We start from the raw sequence: 22,787 nt of genomic DNA on the forward strand, positions 1-22,787 counted from the left end.
CAAGTAAATCGAAAGCCAAAGAATGAAATGGTGAAAAAGGCGTTGAAACGTAGCTGGAAAGTACACTTAAGTCAAATGAGGAAAAACCGCAAGGCAAAAATCAAAAAGGCAAAGAAAAGGAAAAACCTCATTAAATTAATGCAAGCCTCAGGAGTTTTTTTTTTTTGTTTGGTTTGGTTTTTTCTTGCCTATCATCTCCATGAAAATTTAGTTGTTGTTCTTTTCTCTGTTTCATCTTCTACTACTTATTTAGACACAGATTTGTAATATTTGATAGGGACTGAGAGTGGAATGTGGTTAGAATGATTGGCATAAACTTTGCTTAACACGAAACGGGGATTTTGATGAAAAGTCCTTACGAAATGAAAGTGTTTATTAGAAAGTAGAGCTTAGGCTAAGCATGGGTAAAGCTGACAGAAAGTATCTATACGAAAAAGGAACATACATATCTTTCAACATCTTTATCCCTTATTTTTGTGGATTAAGAGAGGTAAGTTAAGTGGGTAACTACCAACTTTTTGGAGAATAAACAAAATCGAAATATTAAACATTTGCCATGACAATGAATGACATAGTCGAAATTCACAAAAACTTTTTTGTATGTTTGATAAATATCACAAAATCTAGATACATTTATCGTCTATAAGAGGCATTTAGTTCCTTTTGGACAAAGGTTAGATATATATTTTGTCCTACTCTTCATTCTCGTGTATCCTCTTTGGTTTTTATCCATTTTCCATTCACTCAATCCAATTGACTTGGACCATATTGATAAAGTCATAAAATATAATCAAAATGCATATTGTTCATTCTGGTCTTTTGATTTCCACAATCAACATATATCTCTTAAATTTAATACAGATTTCCGGCACATAAAACACACGCATCGCATTATTATGATCGCAAAGTCAATGACAAAGAAAAACAGACAAAATCAGCACAAAAATAAGCTAAAGAGAGAAAAAATTCCTTTCACAATTGTTAAAGCGCATTGAAGGGAAGAAGGAGGGAGAGAGTGGTAACGCACGAATGTGTAAAGCAAAGATAAAAACGTGCTTATGAAAAGCTACCAAAAAGGACATAAAGATAGTTTCCCCTCACAGCCCCAAAACCGATGAATGACCAAGAGGTGGAGGCGGAGTGGGAGACGGAGGGTTGGTTAGGTGAATGGACAAAGTTTGTTTGCTTTGCCTCAACAAGGAAGTAATTTAACCTATATACTTATAGGAAAGAAAAACGTTGACAAACTTAATGCTAGGAGCAAGTGTTTTTCCTGCTCTTTATACATTTTCACCGCCAGCTGAGACAGAGACAACAAATTATGTGAACGAGGGCGTGTCGATAAGTTTTCATTAAACAAATTGGTATGTCAATCAAATTTTGTTAAAAACTTTACAACTCAGTTTGTTACTTTTCCTATAAAAAGAATGTTACATACATATATGTAATCCGATAACTCTTCGTATTAACCTCGTTGGTAACTGAAAAGCTTATAGATATGTTGGCAAACATTTTTTGAATTGCCAGCAGAAGCACAGAATGTGGAACAGATGCGTTTGATGTGGATACCGCCTTGGGGGCAATGCGAATTGACATTGCCTTGGCTTTAAATTTGACAGACAAAAACCGAATATGTAATATTGTGTTAAAAATTCTACGCTTGAAACATATTTGTATGAAAAATTGATATTAAAAACATTTAGGTTCATTATTATTATATTCTAGTGGAAGGAGAACCTAAGAACCCTTAGCTTAACTTACCCTTTGAAGTATTTAAGAATGAATAAAGTTATTTAAACAGTTCATTTTCTATGTTTTTGTAAAGAATAATATTTCCTACAGAGTTGAGATTGGAATTTTAAAAGTGCTCGATATAGGATTAAACTATATTTGATAAGTTTTTAGCCTTTTTAGAAATGTTAGCTTAGTGGAAATCGGTTTTAAGCTTAACCCACTATGAAGTCGTTTTATTCTTCTCATGGCAACGAATTCTAGGAGTAAATCTTTCTATCTCTATTCGGCTGTAATCTTAAACCGAATGCAGATTTAACCCATCCTTTCGAGAGGAAATAAAAGTAAAATGAAACAGTTTCCTGAATCAAATTCAAATATCCTATTTTCCGCTTTTCACAGACTTTTAATTACGGTGAATATAAATTTTGCTTGATTTATATACAACTTTAATTAGAAATGCTAAGAAGCCACTGAAAAAAAAAAAAAAAACAAAAATAACAACAACATAAAACTGACCCAACAGTGACCGAAGCAAACTCTTTGCTCACTCACTTAATGAATAACTTTTCTCATTTCCCCTCCAACAACCACGCCCCCCAGCCTCTTCGATATACATATACAAAACTAAACACCAACAAAGTAAAACCTAAAATTTGTGAACCAAAAAGTGTGGGCGTTACCCTTCCCCAGAATTAATTTGCATTCAACTGGGCGTGGCCTTTGGTTTTCTCTTTGAGAGAGCAAAGAAAAAGAAAAAACGGCAAACGAAATGAGGAAAAATGAAAAACACAACAGTTTTGTGGAAAGAAAATTCTTTAATGCTGCTGCTGCTTATGATGATAATGATGTTGCAGTTGCTGCAGTTAATGGCTGCAACAAGCAAACATTAAAAGTTGCCACAGGCAACATGCAGCTGCCGCAAGTTGAAGTGCCATCAAGTATGGCACATAAACTTTTATATGTTGCTGCCATTTTCACTCTACTTACCTCCACTCCCTCCCTTTTAGCTATCTGCCCTTAAAGAGTGTTTGTAATTATTGCTACCAAAATAGTAGAAAACATTAAAAACGCACAATTAACTAAGGCTGTGTTTTTTTGTAATTTTAGAGCTACTTGTTTCAATGGTTTTTAATTACACTAATTTAAATGCGCAAAATGCAAGTGACACAAAGGGAAGCCTTTTCGTCCTGGCACACACACACACACACACACAAGAGAATGTAAATGACGTCCAATGAGAAGGAAAATGACGGCTTTGACTGTCGTCAACTAAAACCGCACAACTTGTTAGAGCAAAATTTTGCACTTTAAGGATATTCAGATGAGACTTTACGAGAGTCCTAGTTATATGGATAGTTCTTTAAATATTTAAGATTGTGAAACTCCTGTTTTTATGGATATCTTCTTATCTTCTTTTTTAAGTCGAAAACGATTAATGTTTAAATTGTTAAGGAATTAACATCTTTCCAACTTATGTAAGTGTGTTTTGTACTTAGTTAACTGATCAAGTGGTTTTAATCCTTTGAAACATAGTGAAATATCATTCAAAAATCTGCAAAGCAATAACTGAGACATTAATAAACTAATTAACAATCTGAATAAGAAAGTTTTCGAAATAAACTTTCTTAGAGTTTTAGCTTTTGTTGTGCACTTTTGTCTATTTGGATGATCAAAAACTTGAGTCACTTTATTCAATTCTAGAGTATTTAAATCGAAATCAGAAATCTTTGATAAGAAGCAAAGTTTTAAGAAAGCGAATTTAGTTCCTCACAAAGTCCTTGGAACAAGTATTAAATACTCGTGTGAAAGATGGATAATTAAAGGAATGTTTCGAAACGACATTATGGACCATCCAACTCCACACGAACATCTTTTAGAAACGTTTTTAATGGTAAAACTTTTTTAAAATCGTAAAACTCAACGATTTGTTTTTTTTTTTTTAGCAATAACATTTGTATAGAAAGAAGTGAATAATTCAATTGTAATTGTTATAAAACAATCGTAAATACCAATTTGATTCTCTTTGGATATGTTTTTTATTAATTTCATTTCGGTTAGCCATTTATCACATTTGATTGTGTCAATCATTGAATTTAATAGCGACAGGAAAAAAAAAACAACACCCACACAGACACACAAAGGCAATTAGCATTAATTTAAGTATTAATTTTAATGCAGAGAAATGATAATTCAACTGTATTGTCAGATAATAATATTATAAGCAAATGTCCTGCGCAAATTGGTCATTAAGCCAAATAGTTGGGGCACATAATAATAATATATAATATCAACAACAACAACAACGACTCCAATAACAACAGCAACAAAAAGTAACAAAATAAATGGTCATAATGAGTTTATTGATTAGAAACCTCAAAGAATAGCCTACACCCAAACATACATACACACATACAAAGACAGAATGAACGAAAAAAGCAAAAAGAAAGAAAATTCGAAAGTAAAAGTAAAAGAAAATGAAAAGAAAAGCACTTGCAACTTAATTGGTATTCGTGTTTCTAGTTCGTCATGGGAATTTAATATCAATTTCATGACAATTAAATTAGGCAACTGGCGGGGGAAAAGGAATTTCTTAAAACGAGGGGAAAAAATACAACACAAATAATACCTTAGCATACTTTTGGGTTAATTTAAAGAGATAAGCGAGTGAGTGAGCGCGAGCGATGTCACAATCGTTATTTGTTTGCCTTCTAGGAAATGTTGAACAAAGTATCCAGTCAGAGTCAGAATGTCATTAATATTTATCATCATTGTCAGGCACTGTATCTTTCACTTGACTCTTTTGTATTAGATATTGCACACACACACACACAGATACACAGTGAGTAACAATTGTTTGCCTACTGAGTAGGCTTACAGCTAATAAGCTTTAAGACCATAAGCAGACTACATACATTCATCCATCCATCTATACAGACATGGAAAATCTATTCACTTGTGTTGTTGGTGTGTATTTATATATATATTATACTTTTTTTTTATCAATTATTGCTCAGACATTGAGTCGGCTATGATTGATGTGGGTGGCGCACACATGGCAACATGGTTCTGATGTAACTTTCTTTAATTAAAACTAACAATCAAAAGCCCTTTGACGACACACTGTTTGGACAGGGCAAAAATGTCATGTAGAGATGGACACATTGGCCAAAACAAAAACAAAATGGTACAAATGATTTTTGAGAGACACGGATAAATAAATTTATATATGAAATCTAATCTATATCATATATCCCACCTTCTTATAAGTGTAATACAACTAAAATTAATCCGAATCGGTGATTCGCATACCTGAAGTTCACCTTGTAAGTTTCTAAATCTTCTTCTTGGAAATAATTAAAGCGTACTGGGCGTATACTTAACAAATTTCATTCTACAGGGCGTATACTTAACAATTTTTGGTTTTCTCAGTTAGTTCTAAATTTTGTAAAGAGCATAACTGAAGTTCACTTCTACCTTGAAATTGTCATCTGTTTGTTTATAAATTTTATGCACTTATTGGATTTGCTTAAATTTAAAAAATTTTTGAACTGATTTTATGCACAATTTTCCACAGTTGCCACATCTATGAGCCTAACAATTAATTATTCGTATTAGCTTAATAATGGAACATTTAATTCAATCAAAATGAAATTAAGTTATGTAAATTCATTGTCCAATAATCATCATGTGGCCAAGGCAAATTGATGTCATTTCAATTGCTACATACATACAAAAGATTCTAATTAAAAATGTATTTGTATTTACTCAACTTCCACAAAACATGACATTGCATAATATTATCGATTCAAAATGATTGCCGACAAATACAGTCGATAGAATGTCATATTGATTATGCATAAATTTGGGTGTATCTATTTGCATGCAGAAAATAAGATGAAAAGTATATGTACAGTATTCGATACAGTTACAAGGGAGGTCAGCAAACCTTGGTGGAAAAAAACCACTGAATATTTATGTCTCATTTTGCAGACACGACTCGAAAGTCTCAAATGTCTGAGTGGTCGAGGAAATACGCAAAAAAAAAGAGAATAAGGTGAATGAACACATAAAGTCGTTGCGATATTTATGTAAAAACATAAAAACCAAGACGTGAGCATAGAGACATGTCTTTTATCTTAACAACACAACATACAACAAATTTTCAAATGTAAATAGAAACCATTCAAAGCCGAAGTTTGTATATTCTTGCATATTTATGTAGTCCTTGTTAATGAGCCTTGAAAAAGATTTTCAAATTACATTTAGTTATTTCAAAGAATGTTTCCAAGTGAAACTCTGCAATTGAAGTTCCTAGTTTTACTATTTATTAAATTAAGTGGGTTAAATATTGATTTTTTAGTTCAATGTTATAAGTAGTCTTATATCGAACACTTTTCGCGCAAGCCTTAAAGAAACACTTCAAATCATGATAACGCTTAATCATCATAAAAATAATATACAAGAAAAGTCACTCTACTTTTAGTAACACTTAAATCTTTCTATTTTAGTAGTCATATTAAAGATCTTTATGAAAAAAATGAAATTTTTCAATTAAAGGTTGAAAATATGGATCCACTAATGCGTTTTATGATATTGAACCGTTTTTTTTTTTTTTTATAAAAATCTTTTTCTATATTTGTTCTCAAGGACCTTAAAACGAGTTAATAGCTATTCCGAACCTTATTATATAGCATTTTTTTCAAAGGTTAACTTTTTGAGGTTACTAAATAATGAGCCATCATCTTCGTATTAAGTCGACAGAAATGAAATAGAAATATTAATACTACTACTTAAAAAAGATCTTTTAAGAATCATAATCATAACATAGAAAATAGAATTTGTTGGGAATTTTCTTTTTTCCAACTTCGTGTAAAAATTTTTTCCATATGAATATGTGTAACCTTCAAATGTCATTCTCTAAATATTTTTAGGTTTTTTTATCAAAGTGTTTTTCTCTTTGTGGTTTGCGTTACAAGCATCTGGCTTAAATGTTTATACCGTTTCACAAAGGTATACAAATTGCCTACATTGGCCTTAAAGCCATTTAATTTTATTAAAAGACTTATGCCAAAAAAAAAAAAAAAAGAAACAGGAAATGAAATAAAAGGAAAGGACTTGGGGAAAGCATAAAGGGGAAAAGCCAAAAATTCATTGAGTAAATAATTGAAGGCATTCAATTATGTATTATAATGGGGGAAACACACACACATGCACACCATTAGACTGGCTTTTATTCGTTCAATGGGAATTTCCTTTTTTTTTTTTGCGTTGAACAAATATTTCTATCAAGTGAGTATAAATGTTTTCCGGAATGCTTCTTCTTTTTTAAATATATGTTTTTGGCATTCATTTTTGACACCTTCAATTAAAACAAAGTGTCAATAATTGTCTTTAGGAATAGCCTATAAAAATTATAAATGGATTTTTTCGTGCCATTTGGAATTTGTCGATTGCTATTGTCTTGATTTTTGTATGGAAATTTAGCTAATTACAAGCGAAAAGTGAAATGAAATCATTTCTCCTTCTACTTCAAATGGGGTAGAATGGAATTTGACACATTTTAAACCACTTTTATTTCTCATTCACTAAATGACCAGTCTAATATGTACACAAGTCAGCATCCATGTGGGGGGCACATGGTAGAGTCTCTTTTGTAGTCTAAATATAAAATAAATCTGCTGTGGGAGTGTAGGCAAATGTTTCCAAAAAATCGATATTTTGTTAATAATTTTTTAAGTGCCTATTGAAAGTAAATAAAAAGCTAAACATAGATGGTGACAACTTAACAAAAATTTATGGCAAAATCTTTAGTTAAAGCAGTTTTCACAAATGTTTTAAAGTAAACAATTTTGAATACCCCCAATTGTTTTTTCTCAAAAGTATTCATTTTCAATTTATTTTACTCATTTTTTCACTTACCTCGTATTTCCAAGAATCAAATCATTATATGGCCTGGGCTTTGGGGGGCTTGGGCTTCAAAGTCAAAGAACTGTTCCAGCTTAAGCTTTGTGTTCTTTCTTATATATTACTTTATTTTATTTATTTGGAATATATTTTGTGTTTATAATTGAATTGGTTTGGTCGCTGTGTGAAGACAAATATGCATACATAACATATATTTAAATTTTATGTAAATTCTTTTCTCACATGAAGAAGTCTGTGTCTTCATGAGTGTGTGTGTGTGTGTGTGTTTAAGTTATACTAAGTTAATTTAGTAGCTTGTTTGTTCATTGAATTTGTGGCATTTATTTTGCTGGCTATTGACTGAAATATGCATGTGTTTAAATTTCTTGGGAGAAATTTTCAAGAATTTGTGACTTTATGCATATTTATGTAGCCTACTTTATTGGGCACTCAAAAGTTCTTTTTTCTTTCATTCTCCCTAATCAATTCTTTAAGTAAACTAAGTAAACTCTCGAGTTTTCAGCTTAAGGCATTAAACTTTCACCCACTTTAACCCTCTCTTGCATTTCAAGTTAATAGTGAACTTTTATTCCCCATCATCTACAATTTTGTCCTCATAAACTAAATGTTGGTTGAGGGAATAATTGAGGAGTGGTAGGAGGATGTGGCAAAGATGAAGAGAGCTCCCATTACTGTTAATAATGAATGAAACTGAAACTTTTCACACAAAAAGTTGTTGCCAAAAGTTGAAACCAACACAAAAAATAATAAAAACCAAAAAAAAAAAAAACACAAATTTGAAAGTTTCCTTTTTTATTCTGTTTTATAATTTCCGTTAAAACAATTTTCAATTGGATGAAAAAAAAAAAATATTTATGAATATTTATTAGTCTGCGAGCTGTGTCGCCCCTTATTAAGCGAACCTGTTGAACTCATTAAAAACGTGTTTTCCTTGAGGGGGCAAAATTAATTGCGAAAATTTTATTCCCTTTTTACAAATTGTTATTTTGGCTGAAGGCCAAATAACAAATGTAATGAAAATGAAAAGCAATTTGTAGTAAAAAAGAAATAAAAAAACAAACGTATAAAAAGAAAAGCAAAAATAAACGAGTAAGCTCACAGAAAGTAAAATACAATTCAAACAGGAAGTAAACTAAGTTTCCCCCCGTACACATAGACGCACACTCATACATCGAAACTGTAACACATAGACCAAAAACTGTCCAGACACCTTTAGGCCAGAGACAAGGTGCAAGGTGGACCCATCAAGGGAAGGCGAAACTTTGATTTTCAGGGCCAAGCAAAATATGTTCGGTTAGAGCAAACCAATGTGGAAATGCTCTAAAATAACTTATAAGTAAGAAAATTATAAATAAATTTCATTTACCACATAAATGAAATGCAAAGCATGCTATTGAATTAAATACATTTTGCAGGTTCTCATGTTATTTCAATTCAATGGAATTTTTGGTAAAAATGTTGATTGCCAACAATAGCGAAAAGTATCATTTCAGCCAAAACGATTCCAAATGGTTTCCAAATTTAGAAAGAGTTCCTAGAATCATTCTCCTTTTAAATGTAAATGTATTTAGTACTTTTGTATAGACATTGAGAAAAAAATATCAAGCAAAGAAATGATAGAACTTTCCAAGAAATTAACATGCTAAATGAAACAGGAAATACTTTAAGTAATCTTTGTTGAGTAATGCATATATCGAAAGGGTTAACTCCTACACGTTAATGGTTAATAATGGAAAGGAATCTTATTTTCGCAATCGTTCCAACAAATATTTGAACTTGGAATTCCCTAATTTCTAGTATAATGGGCTCAACATTTTTGAACAACTATTTTGAGTGGACATTGTTTTGCTTGATTATGAATTCAGGATGCAAAAGTAGGGATTCATAAAAGCAAGAATATATACCGACTTCGGTAGTCAGTTAATGTCATTGAAATGCTCATCCACATGACTTCTTCCGCTGTGAGATTCACCATGAAATACATCATTTACTTCTATTGATTGCTAATTTCCCAGTTTCATTTCCTCTTACGTAGAAATGCAAATTGAGTACCAATTGTAGTCGACAAATTGAACATCTAAGGACGACTAGTGGCTATAGTTTACATTGATTATAACTCTAGTCAATTGAGAAAGAAGTAACTTTACTTTTTTTGAGTAGATGTTAGGGTACACGTAAACTGAACTTGGCCCCCAAAAAGCAACCTGTAAATAAAACTCAGTGGCAGACATCCGGGCACAGAAGCAGTCACTGGCACAGAGAGATAGTCAGAGAGAGACGCCGGGTGTCAGGACAGGGGGGGAACACACACACACACCGTCATCATGTTCCTGTCTAGGTGGGATTTATACTTTTATCTTCTTTTTATTTCTCTGCTTTTCTATTCTACTCTTGTATAGGCAGACGCCTACGCGGCGCCAAAGTGCGCAGCACGCTTGGTATGTTTTTTGTATAGTCTATATAAATATATGTATATATATATATCTATTTTTTTTTTTGGTTATTCAACAGCCTTCTATACCTATAGGTAATTCTATATAATACCCATTTTGCCTATACTAGATGTGGGTATGTAAATATATGTGTGTATGCATTTTGTTTCGTTGATTGTTAATTAAATTTCCAACAGAAATTCTTGATTATATGAAAGACACAAAGACCGACAGACAGAAACAGAGGGAGAGTGCCCGCACAACAAAACTTTCACACACACCGAAATCAGGCTTCCCGCCCACTTGCCTTCACTTTGAATTCAATTCACTTCGCTTCAGTTCAGTTCACTTCAATCACAAAGTCTGGCGCAAAAATGTTTCGGCCCTTATTTATTTTTATCAGTATCAGGACCAACCAACGCACTTGCAACTCCGCCACGAACTGTGGCCTATGTTATCCTTTTGTCGCAAGCAGAACGAAAGAAGAGAGAGCAGGATTGAATTTCATGCTCGGTTTCGTATGGTCTCGGCTTTCTCGTGTTCGGCATTTTGCTCTTTTTTCTCTCTCTCTTTCTCTGCCCTACGCATCGTGTTCTCTGTTATCAGTTTGATTTGATTTTCGCCTGCAAGTCCTCGGACAATTTGCTTTCACTTGGCCCAAGAGATAGAGTAGAACGAAGGCTTGAGTTGGGGGGTCCGTTCCGTCGGTGCGTTTTCAAGGATATCACTGACAATTGTGGGTGCGCTCTATCTCTCTCTCTTTTTCACTAGCGAAACTCACCACACTTGTCGCGCTCTCTGTCATGGAGAGACACACAGACACCTGTAGTGTTGAAAGCTTTCTTCGGTCCATTTGTTTAAGAGAGTGTCCCTGACTATGCTGATTCTTATCAGCACTCATTATTACAGTAAATTTGACAACACTTTAATTAAACCAAAACGGTTTTTGTTTTGTTTTCCATGGCAAATGCTCACAATCTTGATAAGTCATTTGAAAAATTAACTCCCTTTTGTATAGAATTGTTTAAATGTTTACTCTTTTGAATGAAACAATATTTCCATTTTCGGTTTATGTTTATTTAGGGTTGAACAAAACACATTTAAGCTATACATATACAATCCAACTTTAAGAATCTATATACAATTTCCCTTGTTTCCATCTTTGTTAACTAGTTATCTATAGATATTTGCCATTTGTTGGTTTTGGCCATTAACTAAAATGCGAATTCGAAAATGAAACGTTATGCTTAATTTAGGAGACATGGTTTGAGTTAGGTAAACTTGAAACGAGTAAAAAGATTTTTGTAGATACCTTAAACAGAGAAGAGAATAAGGACAAAACTAATCAGAAATATCGAGAGTAAGTACATTAAATAAGTATTTAATGTGAATGTCCATGAACAAAAACCAAATCAATTTCTCCTTCTATCAGCCAGTCTACTCCATTTCATTCATTTTTTGAGACTTTGCTAAAAATTCTTATGGTTTTACCATTTTTGGGACAAATTTTATCAATTACCCCTTTCCCAGTATCATACCACACCCATACACAGGGTGTTACATGCATCTGTACCAAGTTTGACACAAACCTTTCTAAATGTTGGGGGAAAGGCGAAGCTATTCGAGGTCATGTAATGCTTGACTAGCCATTGCATTTTTAGACTCAATTACTCAAACAACAACCTGTTGGCATTTGTCCACACTCGCAAGCATCCTTTTTATGTGTGAGTGTGTACACACATACATACATATAAAATTCTAAATGAACTCTTAAAAGTGCCCTGACATTTCATATAAAATAGTTCGTTGTTGGTTCGGGTCACGTTGTTCCGTTGTTGCCTCTATTTATTTTGTATATCTTTCTCCCTCTCTCTCTCTCTTCAGCCCTCATTCTGGCCGCTGGCCTTTACCAAGTTGATGTAATTTGCAGGTAATGTGTCTACATGGCCTGTTGCTACTATTTGCCACTGACATCAACCAACAGGCCCAACCCAGCCCTCCCCCCTCAGTGCCATCCATATTGATTTATGTCCCATGTCCTGTAATATAAACTCCAATCGAACAGTGTCAGAAACTACATTGAGCGTGCCAGAGAGAGAGAGAGAGAGAGGATGAGAAAATCAATTGAATTTGACACGCTTTTTCATATAATGAAAAATTAATTGACTGCCTCTTTATCAACTTCGATTTCTCCTTCCATCCTTTATTAACATCCAATATTATGCAATTTTAAATCTTACCACACAAATTCTTAGTCACATTTCCGTTGCACTAGCAACTGATTGAAAGCGGAAATTGCGCCATGGTTTTGGGTTGGAGTTTTCACCCTCCTTCTGTTGCTCTTCCCTTCATCTCTTCTGTCTCTTCTCGCCATTTCCTCATCTATTCCTTGTTGGCTTCCGTTTGACAGCCGCAAAGTTCTGGCTTCATGTTTAAGGTCCACGGCGAACGAGACGGGCAAATCATGTTTTTCAATTGACATTTGATAAAATTGTGTTAGTCGCCGCCACGACTCCTGTCAGGACTTCCCTCCTCATCACCATTGCTACGACTCTCCTTGTCCTCTACAGTGATTTTTTTTCATCGTTAAGCTAACGCGTTGATGCGATTAACTTGGCCGGAAATGGTTGATGTGACTTCTCCTCCAGTTGACCAGAATACTCTTTAATTGTATTGAGCATACAAGAAGTAAGCTTAAAAAATGAATTAAATGGCCAATCTATTTTGAAATTCGTTTACTAATAAGTATTGAAAGACAAACAAAATACTTTACTGAATTGAATAAAATGTTTAAATACATATATTTTAAAATGAAACAGTTTACCACTCTTTAGTTAGGGCATTCACAATTCGTTTTTTACGGTACTTTGTGTTTCTTTTTTCTTTTTAGTGCTGTGAAAAAATATTTTTAAAATGTGCACTAAAGAAATATTTGGTTAAACTTGTTTCGAGTGCAGCATAATTGAATTGTCAGAGGCTTTCAGTTCATCAGGCCCTCGTTACGCAAAATGGCCGACATATCAAACTGCAACAGGACAATGAGATATGATGTTGCGGCACTAACAGTCTGCAATAGGTTTGGATCAATTAAAAATGGGGTTAAGAGAAAAGTTTAAGTGCTTCGTTTATATATTTACCGAAAAGATGAACGTATAATCCAGGGCAAAGAGGCCAATGCCATTGAATTGAAAATAGCCTTCCCAGTGAAGGAATTGCAATGTGAATGATTTCATTTTGTTGTAGAACAAATCATTGCTGAGCATAAACGCTGGTTTCTTCTGCATTATCTCATGGACAATCATGGCCGACTGTTTCGAGTGATTGTTGGCATTACAACAGAGCCGCAAAACGATATAGGCCACCACCATGGAGGTGAAGCTCCAGATGACATACAAATAGGTTACATAGTCGAGCAAACGACTCTTGCCACTCACTATGAAATTGACCTTGGTCTCCAGGAATATACCAAAAATACTAATCACAAAACATGCAGCCATATAGGGTACACATTGTGGTCCGAATTCGCCATTTGTTAGGACACTAAGCGAAAGGATTTTGTCGTGCAGCTTAAATAGATCCGGTAAATTGGCCTCCGAGGTAATACTGAAAGCAAACTTTAACAATGAATTAAATTGAAATGAATGGATGGAAACTCACCCTGTATTCTCGGTAACACTCCCATTGTCATAATCAAAATCATCTTCATCCTCATCATTGCTCGTGTCCATGTCATCGTCATCGTTCTTTTGTTGTCCTTGTCCCTGCTGTCCCATGGCTGCTTTCTGACGTTTCATTTCGTTGGCCAACTTTTGTTCATTACCAATTGTCGTCTTGCTTTCGAGTGTTTGGTTTGTGTTTTTCCTCTCATCTTGCTTTTTGCCTTCACTCTCGATATCAAAAACCGTTATTGGTCCATGACGATGTCGAGCCTCTTTATTAATTTTCTCAAACAATGTGTTTATCTGCTCGAATCTCTCCGATATAACAGAGACATGGTAAATGAATTCACCTTGTATGATACTACCAGCCATATAAGGGAAACTGGAGACCATAAATGGTATAATTGCATAGGTTCCAAATGTCCTACAAATAAAAGATAAGTTAAAACCAAACATCGCATTAAAGACGACAAATTGTATGTCCATCTATTTAAAGTCTGTCGAAGTAGCATTAGCAGACCTTACACATTTCATGCTTACATATACAACTCCTTGATATCATAGTAGAGGGCAAAGGCAAACACGCAGAAGAGAAAAAGCCAAGTGAAATGATAGGTGACACTATGTTTTACAGCAGTCACACGAATCTTATCCAATTCAGCAACCCGTCGACACTTCACAATGACCTCATCGATCTCATTCAAACGTGCCTCGAACTCAATGAAAAACTGCTTTCGACGATATATACTCATCATGGTTACTGTGAGATAGAGAAAGGCACCGAGATGCATAAAAAGGTTGCTACTGAGACGACACACACTATTGCAGGAGTCCAAAAAGATTAGACCGAAGGCATGCATAAAATTAATGCCCAAATAGCAAACCAGATAGAGCACCGGAACCACAACCATCATGGCATAATCCAAAACGACATTCGTATCCAATTGCTGACGATTGAATGGTATAAGGCCTATGACCTAGAGGAAGGATGCACATATTCATTGGGTATATTTCATTGCATTTTCTTGTAATACTTACCATTGAGAATAAATTCATAATTTGTATCATTCTGCCGTAAGTTAATTTCCTTTGTTGTTAACTGTTTCATTTGTTGTGTACAACTAAAATTGATTCATTCCGAAAGAAAAGCGGGAAAAGGGTTCAATATTTGTGTACCTAATAGCTATTGTTCATGTGTATGTGTATGTGTATGTGTATGCGTATGTTTAAGATAAATATCTTTCGGAGTGGCATAGTTAGGAAATTAAATGCTTTTAGCTTATTAAATGTATACACTGAAAAAAAGTCATTTTGGTATTGGTAAGCAAAATCCATGAAAATTAAGTATCTATTAGTTAGGTTTTTCAATATGGAATTGAAAAGCATTTATTTATCAGATAAATAAGAAAATATTTCATATAATTGTATTCGAGAGCTTCATAAATTTAATATCTATTAGATATATATTTAAATTAGTGGCAAACTCATTACATTTGCATTTCATAAATTGATTTTAGAGTTCACTTTCCAAATTGGTAGAGCTTAATGCTTAATCCTCTTAAAGATAACAAAGCTCCAAAACACACACACACACACACACACATACTCATGTCAATTTGTTTCTACCTTGATGTAAATCTAATAGTTTTCACATATTTTCACTTCTATATTTTACTTGCTAATTAAACAATTATAACTTAGTACCGCCTAGCACACTAAATTAACAACTACATCCACCCACAACCTGCACATCCTTTAACACATGTCTCTCTCCATGTGTGTGTGTGTGAGTATGTGGATGTATATCCTTCCTCTAAGAAAACCCAATTAAAAGCAAAGCTTCGACAAGAGGCCAAAAATGAGAGGCAATAGCCAAAACTGTTGGCACAAAGCGGATGCGGGTGCGGGGCAATGATGATAAAATGCAAATTTCCCTCGAGTTGAAGACAAACTAAGCCTCAGCTGTGGAGGAAAAAAGGACATGGTTATTTTTGTTGTTGTTGTTGTTGGTTGGAGCAACAAAATGACAAGATTTACAACTATTAGAAACTATGAGAAATGGTTGCGTGACTTTTGCAACAGACTTGCTGAAGTAATGAAGAAAAGTTTTGGTTTCTCTACAATTAGTTGGCAAAGCTTGCAAATTTCATAGTCTTCTTGTCGATTCAAGCAAAAATCAGTTGAAACATTGATTTTCTTGACTTTGACTTTGAGCTAGCACAGTAGTAATTTAATAATATAAAATAACTAATAAAATACAATTTCCAAAACTAAATTTGCTGTTCGAGAAGTCGAGCCATAGCCCATAAGGGGTGAGTATATTATGCATTTTAATTTTTAATAATTAATACTGAAACTTCGTTTAAGTTGAAGATTTTTATGTCAAACGTAACGAATAGTGTAATTGATCCTTGTAACTGATTCGAAGAAACTCTTAAGTTTTCCATAGTTTTAGTATAATAATAATAGAACATACAATCATAGAATTGGCTTAAAGGATAGTAAGTTCTAAAAATTTTGAAGGCCATATTTGCATGGGCTTGTAAAATATAGTTACATATGTTAATAATTTGCATCTATATTTTATACCGATAATAATACTAATAATAATGATTCCGTTCTATAATTTGTTAACTTTCAACCTTAATTTAACATTTCTTTTCTGTTCTCTTACATAAGCAATATGTTTACTTTGGAAATTTGAAATAAATTCAGCTGCATATAAGGCATTTTGAATGTCTCTGATTTCGTTAAAGGTTCCATTAGCTTTGAGGTTTAGTTGTGGCTCACGTTGTCATCTTTTCAGGCTCAATTTGAAGGTGTTCTTGGTACTAGTTAGTCTTGCCTTTTGCCTCTGCATAGTTAATAATTGAGTTTGCAACAGAGGCACGCACACAAAATTCAATGTCTGAGGGAAACGTACACACACACACACAAAGACATAGCCACCCAATTCACTGGCAAAGAGTGGAGAGCAAAGACAAACAGCTTTGCCAGCTTATGCCTGTGCACGCACTAAGACCACAGGCACAGCACAAGTGCACACAAACACACACATAGTACACACACCACACACATATATCGCACACTTGTGCAAGTAAATAACTAATGAAATGGCGCCTTGATAATATTTGCCTGAGAACGCCTTCTTTGGTCCCAACTCCATGTATGTTTGTATGTACATATATAGTATCTATGATGGGCTCTCGTATGTAGATTTATATCTGCATTGCGGCTTATCACTTACCAGAAAGACTTTAAATTTTTACTGACTCAAAAGACCACCCACCATTTGGCAATTTGCTTAACATTAGTTTAGTTAAAGAAAGAAATCTTTTGACGCTTTATAGTCTCTCGTTTTGGGGTTTGCTGCCTGCCAGTTTGCCAGTGATTTTATTTGCTTCTCCCTTTGGCTATATCAATAAAATGGCGGTCATAAAGTCTAACCCAAAATAAAAAAAAGAGGAGAAAAATGAGTTTCACTTGCGGCACTCAATATGCCACGCCTACTCAGCCACTAGTACGCATCATAGTTACTCAATCAAGCGGCTTCTTCATGGCAATAATGAGTTTGTTTGCCCAGAGATTTTGGCTAAAAAAGATTTGCGTAAATGCCTTGAAATTGCTGCCAACAAACATGAGGAAGGGGAGTTGGGTGGTAGGAAGGAGAACTGTGGGGGTCTGCTGTTAAAGTGAAGCATCTTGTTGGTGTTTGGTATGCTGGAAAATCTTTGGGGAATATATAAAAGATATGCTTTTTTAGCCTAAGGGCTAAGAATAATTGAAGTTCGCTCAGAAATGTTATTCGATTTAAGTGAGCATGTAAGAGGAGGGAGAATGTATTCCACATGGATGGAAATTTTATCCTCCTCTTTAATTTTTGGGTCAAAAACAAATTTATCAACACAAATTCGACCACAAAAAATATTGTTTTTGTGGTCAACTTTGGTAAATAGAAGCAAAAACCCGAAACCTGATTAGCCAAAATAATTATTTTAAGTACTCTGTTTGTTTTTGCTACCTTCCTCTTTTCACTCCCTCTCTCTCTTCTCTCTCTCTCTAACTTTGGCTGGGTGTGTGTGATTTTTATTGCTTGTTACATAAATATTTTATTAAAACCATTCATAACCAGCATTCGGTGTTGACAGGACACCAAACCCAAGTAAGTGCACCACGTGTCCACCTTACAGAGAAAGAGAGTGAAAGCAAAGAAAGAGATGGCAAATGAATGTAAGAGAGAGTTGAAGAGAGCAAGTGAAAGCTTTTCACCACAGCAGCCAACGACAAGTTTGTGTAAACATTTAGCACAAATGTTGAGCTCTGCTCAAAATGCTATTTTTTTCCTTTCTGGTTTTTGCCTTGATTGCAATTCGCGAAACGGAAAGTGGAAAATGGAAAATGTCAAATGCCAAGGATGAGGAGTCTGGTTGATACATTTGGCTATTTAAGCTGGGGCAATCTCTCTGTAGGGAATTGACCATACAAAAGATTATAAGTAAAAGTTAAGAGTCAACCAAAAGTTGATGACCTACACATGAAATGCAAACATTTGCAAAAGTAATAAAACGACAAAAACAATAAACAAACGTCAACAAGATCCTTCATCAAAACAAGTCTTTTATCAATTTTTATGCATTTTTTTAGTAGCCAAGTTAAGTTTAGTACAAATCCGCTTTGATTTCTTTAATGGCAATTGCTCCAGTAAAAAAGTTCATATTGATGGGATTAAGATAATTTCTTTGGATTCTTTAATTGGTGTTCCCCAAAGTTTTTATAGTCAATCAGTTGAATGTAACTAATTGTAAGTTATTTATCTTTATTTAATACCATTACTCAAAAAAAAAATACTTTTTAACAAGTGACAATTCAAACGACAGAAGACTTAAAGAACCATTGGCAAGTGGCTATAATAAAGGCTTCAAAAGTACTGAAATTTCATATTTATATTCTTTTAGTGTTGCTTCAAACAAGGATTACAAATTTAACTTGGTAACTTAGTTTCAAGGGTCTAGACGGGAGGGGCTTGATATGGTTAATGAAGAATGGTTCCCTTGTTCGAATTACAACTTGATTGAAAAAGTTCTTTTCAAACTAAAGTAATTTTTATAAAAGTTAATCATCTCGTTAGGTTATTGACATTTTGAAATGGAATCAACTTATGGTTTATGGTTTTTGTCGATCACAAGTTTATTTCTTCAGTATTAGTCATCGATATCGTTTTCTTAGTCTTCTTTATAGAATAATATACAATTCTGACAATAGAAACATGATAACTATATAAGAAAATCCAAGCCATTAACAGATCCATCTCCCAACTCTCAATTGCCTATTTTGAAGAGAATATTCAACAACATAACTTTTAAATCCATAGAAACTTGCATTGTTTTTTAAGTTTGCCTAAAAGTATGCTTTACTTTTGACACTCGATTGGAAGAAAGATTTTTTTCGATCTGCAACTGATCGATGATTGCGTTTTGCTTATAGGAAACATAAAAAAGCTGAAACAAAGCGTGTTGTTTGTTGTTATTTGCTCGAGTGGTGGGAGGCAGACCATTTCGCCGCCCATTGAATAGTCGTGGGTTAAGCGTTAAGCGCACCGGTTGTGCGTCGGTCGGTCGATTGCCAAGCATTTCATTATGTCAAGGCAGCATAATAATAGTTGTAATAATAACAATGATAATAATAACAATGAAGACCAAAACAAGGATGTCAGGCTATTCTTACTGCCGCCCAGTGTAACCATTCCCATTCCACACGGTGTCTCTTCTGCAGCTGCTCAACAACATTTCATTGATGATTTGACAATGAAAAAGAAGGAACAGAAACAACGACGTTTATGGCGTGTGCCCTGGTTCATTTTGTTGATATGTATTGTGCAGGTAGTGTTTTTCTTGTTGTTGTTTCTTTCTGTAGTTTTGTTGCAGTTTTAAACTGCTCCACATGGCTAACGCGGCGTATGAGTGATGTGTGTCAAATCTTTTGTTCTATGATATTTCATTTATTGCCGAGATTCCATGCTTTTTTTTCGATTGAATTCTTAGAGATTTGTTTATTCACTGACTTTCTCAAGAATTTGTTTGTTTTATTCTCGTAAACATATTTCTTGGGAATTAAGTGTGCTGGAGCCAAAAAAAACTCAGTGCTGAGTGTTTATAGATTTGCAGTGATTAAATTATGCTCTCGTATTCATGGCACTTGCGGTTTCTGTGCTTGTTTGTATAAAAGTATGAAATTAAAATAAAGGGATAAAGCTAAAACTAACTGTGTATATCTATACTAGGAATTTGCATGTTTTTGCGGTAAATTGAGGAAAATTTTTGCTTTTTTTATGAAATATGTATGTTTAAAGACAAGAGTTTAACTTTTCTAAATTTCAGATGAGATAAATCCAATATTTATATAAAATTAAATGTAAAAGAAATTTGTAAAGTTTTCACTTGAGTTTAGTATAATAAAAATTAGCCTGAACAACAAGTCTAATATTTAATCCTTAGTACTCTTACAACAAGATGCAATCCTTTTCTACTAAAAGATATTTAAACAAATGAGATAAATCTAATTTATAATTATTAGATGAAAGAACTGTGTTATTATTCCAATATTCTGTCTAAACAATTACCGGATTATAAATTAACCAAAAGAAACATGAAGAATTAGCAAGAATTATCAGATTCAGGTAAACAAATACTTGTAAAAATAGTAAGGGAGACAGCGAAAACATTTAAATAAAGAAGCTAATCGACAAATATAGATTCATATTTATATTTAAAGTAAAACTCCAACATCTATGAAATCAGAAGAATTTACTTAGAATTCCTAAGGCAAGTCCTGATTTAAGAACCAAATTAAAATCGATAAAGTAATTTGCCAATCATCCCTTTTGGATTACACTCTTAAATGCCAAAGTCCCACAAGTGTTTGACCCAAATTTTCTTTCTCTGGATTTAATTACCTAACATATTTGCTCAGATACGCACAATAATGCCAACTGACAATCGGCAATTAATGTTGAAGATTGTTTTAGGCCCAACCCACAATAAGACCAAATCGAAACGATATTCATTGCAATATTGCACAATCTGTGCGAACCCAATCGATCGAACGCTAGCTGACTGGTTAAAGTTTTATTGCCATTTTAGTCATCTGGCTTAAATGTTTTGTGGCAATTGGCATTTGTCATATTTGGTGTTGATGCAGTGTGTTTGCTGTTGTTCAATCTTGATGCATGATGCATCGAGCTTTGGTGTTGAGTGGCTGCTGTCAAGTCATGCGGTGCAAGTTGAAAGGCATCTTGCCACCATTCACATTAAAGTGCATACGGTGCAACACTTTTGCATCCATTCCGCTTTACACTTGGCCAGCCACAAAACGAAAGTGACAGATTCTTGGCGAGAAGACACTAGACAACACAATAGAGTTGCAAAAATGTATAATATTGAAGGATTGAATGTTTTCCAGAGTTATGTTTGCATTTATTCATTTATTTCACTCTAAATAATTCCAAAAACAAGATTCTAGTTGTTCACTTTTCGAGAAAACATAGAAGAAAATGTAAATTTATAAAAATTCTTGTCATTAGATTGAAAATTGTTGTTTGGAGAGTTACCACAGTCTTTTATCTTTATACAGTTTCAATGTTGTTTACACAATGTATGTAGGTCAATGTTAAGCGGAGATTGTTAAGAATATAAACTTCAATATAGAAATGATGATTAAAATTGATTCGAAACAGGGAAATGATTCAATCGCCTACGTCACAAATTACGAATCTTTGATTCGTGTAATACAAAATATGCTTTCAAAATGAATCGTGTTTCAATTTATGACTATAGAAGGAATCGAATAAAAATTAGGCTTCATAAGCAACTCATCACCGGAAGTCAAGGCTAGGGTAGCAATTACACCCAAGAAGAAGTGATTTATGATTAGAAAACAAACTCAGTTATAACTATTTTAAAAGGATTTGTATATGATTTGAAATTTAATAAAATGTTGATTGGACTTAAAGAAAGCCTAACAGTTTCATTGTCGTGCAGTTCAACAGAGCTAGAGGCAAATTATATAAAAATTTAAAAAACTTATTCTTCCTACTCTTCTTTTAGATTGCCCTCCATCTCGTAGCCAATGCTTGCCTGCAAAAACTTTTAATTTATCAACCTGAATCGGAATATTGGCGTTATTTTACCTATATGCTGCTCCATGCCGATACTTGTCATTTGTCTTTGAATATATGTTTGCAGGTTAGTGGAAGTTCTTAATGAATCTTGTGAAAAAACTGAAAAAGAAGATGAAATCGCGAATGAACTTTGGTTTTTTTCTGCTCTTTACAGTTGTTCGTTGGCTGTTGTCTGGAATTGGAGCAAGGTCATTGTCGTCTGGCTTTGATCTATCTACTGGGTGGCTTGTGCGGTTCATTGGCCCACAGTTGGTTGCAGCCAGAACTGTTGCTCTTGGGTGGCTCGGCGGGTGTCTATGCCATGATGTCTAGTCATATACCACACCTGGTTTTGGTCAGTCAACTATGAAGAGGCACACAACTACAATTTACAATTTTAATCGAATTGGATTTTTATTTTTGTGTTTTCAGAATTTCCATCATCTATCGTATCGCTATGCTCGTATACTTTCCCTAATGATACTCTTTTCAACTGATATGGGCTTGACCATATATCATTTTCATTATCATCTTAATCGCAATCCACGCATCAGTCTGGAGGCTCATTTAGGTGGTGGTATTTCGGGTCTATTAGCTGGTTTTGTCGTCTATCGCAGAACTGCGAGTATGAAAACATATTTCTAAACAATTTTCTATGGTCTCAAATTCACTTTTAGAATGCCAATAATAAAAGCAAAACATTATAAAATTTCATTTGTTTTGAATTTTGGTCAGGCAAACATATTTTCTATGCCAAATTTGCATGGTTAATGCTCATTATGGACAGTCAATTTTATGGTGCTCAATTGGAACATGGAGTCATTTAATTATTTGTTCAACACTTCTGACGTTAATGAGACCTATTTGAAATTGTTTTTCAAT

The 22,787-nt window shown here is 33.9% G+C and overlaps 3 protein-coding genes across 4 annotated transcripts in view; 1 reads left to right on the plus strand and 2 right to left on the minus strand.

Annotated features, from left to right (window-relative positions):
- LOC137581207 (probable G-protein coupled receptor CG31760) overlaps positions 1-10,526 on the minus strand; it is a 30,685-nt gene extending 20,159 nt beyond the window's left edge. Inside the window, exons 1-2 of one of the 2 annotated variants that reach the window (XM_068295393.1) lie at positions 10,399-10,526; positions 7,654-7,818 (exon numbers count right to left, since the gene is read on the minus strand). The gene's annotated coding sequence lies outside the window, so the exon portion shown is untranslated. Of the gene's footprint in view, positions 1-7,653; positions 7,819-10,370 lie in introns of both variants that reach the window. The other variant, XM_068295394.1, reaches the window with a different exon arrangement.
- A 2,407-nt stretch (positions 10,527-12,933) lies between these two features.
- Positions 12,934-14,818, minus strand: Gr33a (Gustatory receptor 33a). Its single transcript, XM_068295608.1, has 5 exons — positions 14,789-14,818; positions 14,291-14,727; positions 13,749-14,174; positions 13,229-13,694; positions 12,934-13,158 (listed from the first exon to the last, which is right to left on the minus strand). The coding sequence occupies exons 1-5, from the start codon at positions 14,816-14,818 to the stop codon at positions 13,072-13,074; spliced, it is 1,446 nt and encodes a 481-aa protein (XP_068151709.1). The 3' UTR covers positions 12,934-13,071.
- A 4,736-nt stretch (positions 14,819-19,554) lies between these two features.
- On the plus strand, positions 19,555-22,550 carry rho-6 (rhomboid-6). Its single transcript, XM_068294832.1, has 4 exons — positions 19,555-19,629; positions 21,853-21,990; positions 22,081-22,260; positions 22,338-22,550. The coding sequence occupies exons 1-4, from the start codon at positions 19,555-19,557 to the stop codon at positions 22,548-22,550; spliced, it is 606 nt and encodes a 201-aa protein (XP_068150933.1).
- The last annotated feature ends 237 nt before the right edge of the window (positions 22,551-22,787 follow it).

This window comes from Drosophila tropicalis, unplaced genomic scaffold, assembly GCF_018151085.1.
Source record: "Drosophila tropicalis isolate 14030-0801.00 unplaced genomic scaffold, ASM1815108v1 contig_845, whole genome shotgun sequence".
NCBI classification, from domain to species: domain Eukaryota; kingdom Metazoa; phylum Arthropoda; class Insecta; order Diptera; family Drosophilidae; genus Drosophila; species Drosophila tropicalis.

What these genes read in the sequence shown, in the direction of transcription:
- Gr33a (XM_068295608.1), bottom strand. Translation starts at nt 14,818, where the DNA reads ATGATACAAATTATGAATTTATTCTCAATG. An exon ending in TTATGAATTTATTCTCAATG is followed by an intron (nt 14,728 to 14,788) that starts GTAAGTATTACA and finishes TCCTTCCTCTAG; the next exon opens with GTCATAGGCCTTATACCATT. An exon ending in AGTGTTACCGAGAATACAGG is followed by an intron (nt 13,695 to 13,748) that starts GTGAGTTTCCAT and finishes GTTTGCTTTCAG; the next exon opens with TATTACCTCGGAGGCCAATT.
- rho-6 (XM_068294832.1), top strand. Translation starts at nt 19,555, where the DNA reads ATGAAAAAGAAGGAACAGAAACAACGACGTTTATGGCGTGTGCCCTGG. An exon ending in CTTTGAATATATGTTTGCAG is followed by an intron (nt 21,991 to 22,080) that starts GTTAGTGGAAGT and finishes TGCTCTTTACAG; the next exon opens with TTGTTCGTTGGCTGTTGTCT. An exon ending in ATATACCACACCTGGTTTTG is followed by an intron (nt 22,261 to 22,337) that starts GTCAGTCAACTA and finishes TTGTGTTTTCAG; the next exon opens with AATTTCCATCATCTATCGTA.